Source organism: Falco cherrug, chromosome 4, assembly GCF_023634085.1.
Source record: "Falco cherrug isolate bFalChe1 chromosome 4, bFalChe1.pri, whole genome shotgun sequence".
Classification (NCBI taxonomy): domain Eukaryota; kingdom Metazoa; phylum Chordata; class Aves; order Falconiformes; family Falconidae; genus Falco; species Falco cherrug.
The window spans coordinates 69716864-69725656 of NC_073700.1; the positions used below are offsets into that span (position 1 = coordinate 69716864).

Consider the following 8793-nt stretch of genomic DNA (forward strand, 5'->3'; position numbering starts at 1 on the left):
CAAGGACCTTGCCTTCTACATATTGGTCTATTCTATTTCACAACAGTAAACTATAAGTCAGAGAAGTGAGCAAAAATAGAAGGTAAGTGTTCTGCTGCTGCTTTCTTGGCATTATTTGTCAAGAGATGTAACATTAAAAGTAAATTAAGTGGATGATTAGTATTGTGACATGATCATACGTCTCTGAGTCTGTCATTAATAGATGTGTTGGATCTATGATGTTGGTTGCTGCCACTTCCTCCCAAGTAGGTGCAAATTGAATGAGCTCTTTTTCAGTAGACATAATCCGGTATTTGATTACCAGCTTAATTTTTGTGTGCGTGTCATGTAAACATTTTCAGGAAAAAAAAAAACCAGGGAACTAGCAATGACTTTTTATTGAAAAAAATTATATAAAAAAATGCTTAAAACATCAGTGTTTCTAAACAAAATAAGTAGTTTTTATAGGAAGAAAAAAAAATCCCCCTGAAAGTTTAAACAATATATCTGAATTCTTGAGTTTTCTATGCTTGTGGATCTGTTTAATTGCAGTGGGTTAAACAAGATTGAACTCTGAATTGCAGAAATGTTGGATGCATTTATTGTAGCTGCATATAGGAGAGTTTTAGTGTAGTGTAACATCCTGCCTGAGTCAGTAATGTTTTTAAAAACCTTTTGTCCTTATTTAAAATGGCTCTCAGACATACTAATGGAGTTACATAAATGTACTTAGCCCATATTACTGTATTTTCTCATTATAAATGTATGATATGGAAATATTTCATTTCTTAGATGGAACCAAGAAACCTGGCAATAGTATTTGGTCCGACACTTGTGAGGACATCTGATGATAACATGACACACATGGTTACGCACATGCCAGACCAATATAAAATTGTAGAAACACTCATCCAAAAAGTAAGTGGATGCATTTCATTATTCAAAAAATAAGATTGTACACAGATCGATCAGCTTTTCTTTCATTGGGCCAGGTTGCGTCTGATGTTTATCCGTCGAACTTCAGGATATCATTTTTAATAATGTTCATGTTTGATTGTTCCACATTTGGGTTTTGTGTTTCCTGTGGGGTTTTCACCTTTTTTATTTTAAATTGTAGCATGACTGGTTTTTCACAGAAGACGATGCTGAAGAACCTCTTGTAAGTATTGTGTCATAAATATTTGTATTAATTAATAAGACTTAGTTTAGAATCCGCTTCTGCTGCCTATAGAATGTCTGTGTATTTCTTAACTGCATCACTGTATGGTTTGCTCTTCAGAAGCACCTTTTTAGCTCTCCAGTCCTTGCAGTAATGATTTTTTTTAAAAAAAAAAGCCATGCATTTGTTTTAAAAGCATAAAGCAAAATGGGAAAATAAGAATACGTGAGGAAGGCGTGTCCTCAGGTGAATAATGCAGTTTTCTAAATGCTATTGAATCATAATGAACTATTTGTGAAACGATGATGAAGAGATCTTTGTTTATTAACTATAGACAACAGTTCAGGAGGAAAACACTGTAGAATCTCAGCCAGTGCCAAACATAGATCATTTACTCACCAACATTGGAAGAACGGGAGTATCTCCTGGAGACGTATCAGGTAACTCTTGCCCGGACAGTGTTAGTCCGTAGGCTAGAATAACCTACTCTGTTAACTCACTGTAACTCTCTCTTCCTATTTTCTTTTACTAATAAACTATTTTTCTCTTTTCCAAAAGATCATTAACACTTCTTAAAGACTTGAATTGTTGATAATCATGCATGATATAATTTGGAAGACTTTGTTGTCTAACAGGAATATAATCATTAAAAGATGAGGCTTGCACATACTATTTTATTTATTCACAGTAACCCATGCAATCATCATCGTGAGGTGAAGCAGATATGCTGCTGTAAAGTGGTTTGTTGTGAAGGCAGAAAGACTGATCTTCAGTGGTGGTCTAATATTGCTCCTTCCAAACGTTAGGAATGCAAAAAATTGAGTTTTGTTTTCTTGTCAAGTGGTGGACACTTTAATATTAAAGTATGTTGCAGTATGTCTATACTAAAGCTGATTTCCTTCTGTTTATAAATGCCATCCTCTTTTGTGGCTAAGGACAAGCATTGCAGGCTCTTTTTTGGTGACTTTTTCCCCCCCTCCCTTCACTATAGTATTGCACTAACCCAGCATGTTGTATCCCACAAATGTTACCCCTTCGTCTTTAGCTTTTGTTTCAGTTTTCAAAGGGTTGTTCAGCACTTACTGAAACAGTCACTTTGTCCTGATGTTGCAACAGGCGAAGTGGGAGGAGTCTATCACACGGTGATGTCATTAGTGGATTCTGTGATGTCACTGATGGACAGCTGGAACTGTAGGAAGAAGGAGGACTGTTGCCCACACTGTAGCTGCCTTGTCTGCAGAAACCCCCGTTTCTTGTAAATGGAAAAAAAAAAAGTTGATCTGTGCTGTAAATTTTCTTTTAAGAGTATTTTAAACAGATCAATGCTACTTTTTAAAAGTTTTTCTGCTGTTTCTTGTTATCTCTGAAGCAGACCCTGAGGAGAAATAGCATGGTATGGTCTACCAGTCTTTCTAGTCATAAAGCATTAGCCATGTGTCAAAAAGGGGTGTGGCAGGGGGCTCAGCTCTTTCTTCCTAGCTGGAACACATCCAAGTTCATATTTTTAGTCATTGTGCTAGCCCCTTCCTACCCCCTTTATAATTGTATAATCTTGGGTTTTGCAAGACAGTAAAACTATGGTGTCCATTTTTCATTTCATAATAGCGCTTGTTATAGAAAAGTACAAAACTGGTAGCTGCTGAAATCTAGCCAATTTAAAAAGAAAATTTTACCTATACGTAGTCAGAGGTGGAGGGAGATGTATAATTGGGGTTTTACACACAAAGTACGACTTAATTTCTTTAAAAACTCACAAAAATAATATGACTACATGAACCATAATTTGTACCTAGGGCAGCCAACAGTACTAAGACATTCAATTTTGCTTTGCATATCCTGAATCTCAGGAGAGTACACAGTACAATCCTGAAATGGTCTTTCAGCTGCGGTTTTGCAGGGGCTGTATACTTAAAACATCGAATAAACATTAGTATTTCTGTTTTTTATTTAGAAGAACAGGGCTCCTTTGCCATTCCTATCATTGAGCTGGTTCTGCCTACAATTCACAGCATCCTTTCATGGCGGTGGCTTTCTGTGGTGCAGCTTGCATCTTTGTGAGCTCTGACTATTCACTCTGTTCTGGTTTTTATTTGCTTCACATTTTGTTCTGTGCTTGTCTTTTTCCATAAGTCCAGCATTGTCTGTAGCAACAGCAAAAAAATTGCACAGAACTGAGCAGAATTGTTTGTGTTTTTTTTTAATTTTTCCACAGATTCCGCTACTAGTGACTCAGCAAAATCTAAGGTAAATCCTTTTGTGCAATGATGTAGTTATAAGCTTCTGAAATATGTTGGATATTTGCTTGCTTTATTAAATCACTTATATGCAGATGTACTGTAGAGCTTATGTAGAATCTTTTCAATAAGTGGTAATACTGTTTTCTCATCAGATCGTTTTAAAGTGTTACATTGGAAAAGTATCACTTGTTTGTGGTTAGTTGCATCTGCTAAAGCAGTCAGCTGCAGACATAAACAGCTTTGTTCCAAGCTCTTGCAATTGTGAGCGCTTACCTCCTTTTTGCATCTCGTTTAGTCGAGGTAAATGTATATAGTATGTTCCCTGTCATTGTGGGCATACTGCTTACTCCCAGACAGTATTTGTGTTTCCCTGTTTCCCCTATTTCACTGAGAAAAGTGTGTGTAGAATTCAGCCTTTTCTTCCGCAGAAGGCAATAGTTGCTCCTCTTACAGTAGGCCAGAGGTGCTGCCATAGGAAGTGCCATCCGAACAGAGAGAAGAATTGTTGTGGTCACTTGGTAGGCCCCGACACCCAGTGGTCCATGGCCAGTCGGTTTTGGACTAGCACTAACCTGCTGGCACAGCATTCAGAGGTGTCACCTGTCGTCCAGAAGGTTCTTTGTGCTGCCTGTAGGCAGCCCTTGTGCAGGAGGCTGGGCAGTCACGCTGCAGGCTTCTCAGGTGCTTGTTTCCCTGGAGGCTCTCAGCAAGACTTAGTGTGTGTCTTCTGCCCACCCTGTCCTGATCTCTGCACCGAGAGTGTGGGATATTTTTTGTCGTGGCCCGACATTCTGGATAACCATGAATATTTTTGTTACTGTTGGTTGAGTAGACGTTTCTCCCAACTCTTCCCTGTCCGTGTTCACGTAAACAAATCAGTGCACCAGTGCTGAGGCTGTCATGGTCAGTGCAGCCACTCTATTATTGTATGGCTGTTTGACCTTGGCTTGCGAAGTCATATAGTGGCAAATTTTCACTGTTGCCAGCACTTGTTTCATTTCTGAGGAGATGGTGAATAGGAATGAAATTTGTGCCAAGAAAAAAGTTGTTTGAGCAAAAATATTAAATGCACTGTGTCTTTTCAGTGCTTTGCCTTGTATGGCCAGGGCATTTATGCTGCAATAGTAGGCATCCTGCGATAGTTCACTGTCACGTGGGAGCTGTGATGCTGCGCTTGCGGAGCAGAGAAGTACCTTGTTGGACAACAGCTGAGTGGTTAGATGATGACTAGTGCGCATTGGCTTTCCCATTTGTCTTTAAGCTTACTCTCTTAACTGGCTTTCTGAACTAGATGATTCTTTCAGTAATGATGTCCCAGATTTATTGGCAAAATGGTTAACGAGAGGATGGCTCTTCCCCCCCTTCTCCTATCTTTCTCTGCGGTGCTGCACAGTAACAAGTAATTTGGCTTTAGAAGACTTTTTTGGAGCATAGCTCGTGGCAGCTGGTCTGAGTCTTCCTTCCGCCAGGTCAGAGAGAGGGCTAGATACCTGAACATAGGCTTAAGCCCACGTAGCTGACACCTGTGCTGCTCTTGTTGAGCCGTAGGCAGATGTCAAATATCAGTCCCACTATGTTAAAGGCCTCCGATATGAGCAGCTGCCCTTTCCGGGAGATGCCATTGCTGTATTCTTTTCTCAAATGTCTGCACTGTGCAACACACCGGTCAGCAGTGAACTTCCCACTTGTTTTAAAGGCAGCAGTGGGGCGGTAAGTAGGAAAGGTACATAGCTTTGAAGCGGCCAGGTGGTAGTGTTGTCAGTGTAGTGAAAATAGGTTTTAATTAATTTTATAAAATTAAATAATTGGGCTTTTCCCTTTATTGCTTCCGTGCAATTGGAAAGGTAGATTCCTCAAAAATCAGGAAGAAACTTACTTTGTAGTGATGACTTGATGCAATTTAAAAACTGAGCCTGAAAGATGAAAAATCGACTGAAAAGTAGTTTGAGAAATTATTCTTTTCACGTAGGTAAGACCTTGAAAGGAGGGATTGAAACCACACTTTTGGGACTTTTCTGGGAAGCAGTTTCAGTTGCAAACCAGTCTTGAAAAGGTTGTCTTGCTGTACTGGAGCCTGCTTTATTAGTCAATCAAAGACTAAATAGCTGTATATACAAACTAGTCTTTGTTAAGTTGAAGGGATTCAGATAAAAAGTGGAATTGAAAACCGACTTCTTGGGCAATGTCACAGACTACAGAAAGAGCATGGAAATATTTTCCTGAATAAAGACAGACTTTCTGCTGTGAAGCTCAGGATGTGTTTTTAAAAACTCAGGCTAATGAATGTCTCCTTGTGATTTCTAATCATGCTTCCTCTCCCTTTTCCTTTTTTTAACAGGGTTCTTGGGGTTCTGGAAAGGATCAGTATAGCAAGGAACTGCTTGTGTCCTCCATTTTTGCAGCAGCTAGTCGCAAGCGGAAAAAGACAAAAGAGAAACCACAACCAAGCAGCTCAGAGGATGAGTTGGATAATGTGTTTTTCAAGAAGGAGCTTGCAGAGCAATCTCGTGGTGACACAACAAAAGAGGACATGGCTAAAGGGGAATATGAAAGAGAGAGAGACATAGGGAGAAAACAGAGGATGTTTGTCTTGAAGGAAAAAGAGAACAGCAGTAAAAAAGATGGGAGTGTTATAAAGGATGAAAAGAAGTCATTAAAGAAGGAAAGTATCCTGTCAGAGGAACCTTCATTGCCTTACCATGAAAAATGTACAAAATCACCAAATCTCAGCTGTCTGCAAGCCATGCAGAAGAATAACCCAAAAATGCCTGTTTCACAGTCCTCTTCCCAGGTTGAGGAGGCAGTGTCTGACTCCAGCACTATGCTAAGCACTTCCTCCCAGGCTTCCCAGCACAGACACTCATGCAAAAAAGTAGCCAGCCCTGAAATTAAACACAATGAGTTTTTGGCAGCTGATGTCAGTTCCATCACCTCAGATTATTCAACTACTTCATCTACTATATATCTGACTGGTTTAGATGCCAGTATGCTGAGCCCTGAGGTGCAGTCGGTGACAGAAAGCAAGGGAGAAGATGCTGATGATGAAAGAAGCGAATTGATCAGCGAAGGGCGTCCTATGGAGACAGACAGCGAGAGCGACTTCCCTGTCTTTGCCACAAGTGCTGCTGCTGAAAGGCTGTCCAAGGGGAAGGTTTCAGAAGTGGTAAAGACCAGTCGGAGGAACTCTGAAGAAAGCGAAGTAAGTTGTACTGAGGGAAGTTCAACACCAAAGTTAGAGTCTCGCAGACTTTTCAGCTCACACAAACTTATTGAATGTGATACACTGTCTAGGAGAAAGTCTGCACGGCACAAAACGGACAGTGAGGGTTCAGGAGATGCAAAGAGTGAGAAGGACTTACCTACTGTGACCAAAATGTTTGACATAATGAAAAAAGGAAGATCGACAAGCAGTTTAGCCACATCGGCCAAAAGTGAGGCTGACAAGCAAGAACCTACCTGGAGGCTTAAAATTACAGATAGGTTAAAGCTGCGACTCAAATCATCTGCAGATGACATGTTTGGAGTTGGGAATCAGAAAGCGAACTCTGCAGAGACAGCAAAGAGAAAAAATATCAGGCGAAGGCATACGCTTGGAGGACAGAGGGATTTTGCTGAAATAAGTGTCCTGAATGCTTGGAAGGCTCAAGAGCCAAGTCAAAGTAGAGAGAGAGAATCTGAGCTTTCAGCTGTGAATCGGTTGAAGCCAAAATGTCCAGCGCAGGACCTCTCGATCTCAGACTGGCTTGCACGGGAACGTTTACGCACTAGCACAACTGACCTTAATACGGGTGAAACTGGAAAGCCCAGACTTGAGAACACTAGCATAGCAGATGTATCAAAGGTAGATCTGCCTTTGTCTGCAGAGATGCAAGCAGATGAAGGCAGTTCTTCCAGCAGCTTGACTTTAATTAACAGAACACCACCTTCGGGACCATTTCAGCCACCAGACCAGGTAAATGGTGAAAATTATCAGAATATGAACAAAAACAACTTTAGCCCAGCAGTTGATGCCCATCCTCATAAACTGTCTGGGACCCAGGTGGTTAGATCTCGATTCTACCAGTATCTTTGAAATGGGGAGATATGTCCACTACAGCAATTCATTAACTTACTGTTACACTTCCCAGTAACTCTTGTGTGTGTGTGTACATATATATTTTTTTTTCCTGTACTGTTGTTGTTACGCAGCCTTCGTTTGGGCTGGTTTCATCAATATGCTCTGTGGAACGTCTTCACAGTGCATTACCACAGCCAGAAGAACACTAAAGTTAAAGTATATATATATATATATTTTAAGAAAAAGTATATTTGATGGCTGCATACAAATGTTGAACAAAGCATCTGATGCAACATGCTGTGTAGTGCATACATGGTTTTCTGACTGGGAGTTGGCCTGGCATTAGTATGCAGAAAAACTGTTCTTTTGGTTTAGTCACTAACAAGTGCCTCATCATAAATTCATTTGGTTTGTTAGGGTGCCATATTGTTAAATTAGAGAAACTTATTACAAACAAATGAATGCATTTTACTGTTAACGAGTTTCATTACATTTTACAAATGTTAACGCAGGTGGCTACAGAGCTTCCATTCCTTAGGCATTCCAGTAAATATTGGAGTTTTATATTTCCAATTTTAATACAGATTTTGAGTTTTATGTGACTTGAATTTTTAATCTTTCTGTAAAATAAGTAACTTAAATGTACATACTACATGTGTATCTTTTCTTCAGATACCAGATTTGATATAAATGTTGTAACATAGGCGTGTAGATAGTGAATACTGGATGGAACTGGTTTCTTTTATCGAGAATATAATTCTGCATGATGACCCAACGAATCCAAACCTGTATTATACCTGTGTGCACACCCACTTAAACACTGGAAATAAAATTGTTTTCGTGACTCTGTGTGGTGCGAACTCATTCTCCTGAACGGTTTTGAAACGTTGGGTTTACAAGTTGCAATCAGCGACTGCTCTCGGGATCACAGAACCTGCAGTTGCTCCTGGATGAAGGGCACTTCTCTTTAAAGTCTTTTGTTTGTGGGGCACCACTGTGGAGGTTAGCGTGTGAGAGAGATTCAGTTGGTTAAGTGTTTGCATCTTGATGTATAATCTATATAACCTGATTTCTAATGTAGGTAGCAAGTTAGTTTGTTTAATATGCTGGTTTCATAGCACTGAAAAAAACATGTCCATGATCACCCCCAAGTCATAAAGAGTGAACACCAGTATCTGCCAGTATTATGCAGTCTTGGACGTTTTATAGGTTTAACTATTTACGTGAGCTTCTACCCTAAAAACCCTTCTGTGTGTGAACTCTCTACCGGTTCTTCTGTTTTCTTGTTACTTGACAACAAAGTAGCTTTTCATGACTTTGGGAATTCCCATGTTTTACACTGTCATTTGCTTGGCAGAGCA

The 8793-nt window shown here is 39.9% G+C and overlaps 1 protein-coding gene across 6 annotated transcripts in view; it reads left to right on the top strand.

Annotated features, from left to right (window-relative positions):
- Positions 1-8276, top strand: part of ARHGAP21 (Rho GTPase activating protein 21) — a 119000-nt gene extending 110724 nt beyond the window's left edge. For all 6 annotated transcript variants that reach the window (XM_055708360.1, XM_055708359.1, XM_055708361.1 and 3 more), the window contains 5 exons: positions 772-897; positions 1097-1138; positions 1473-1578; positions 3351-3382; positions 5714-8276. In XM_055708360.1, coding sequence (XP_055564335.1) covers positions 772-897; positions 1097-1138; positions 1473-1578; positions 3351-3382; positions 5714-7447 — 2040 coding nt within the window. In that variant the 3' untranslated portion in view covers positions 7448-8276. The remainder of the gene's footprint in view (positions 1-771; positions 898-1096; positions 1139-1472; positions 1579-3350; positions 3383-5713) is intronic.
- Positions 8277-8793: the final 517 nt, after the last annotated feature.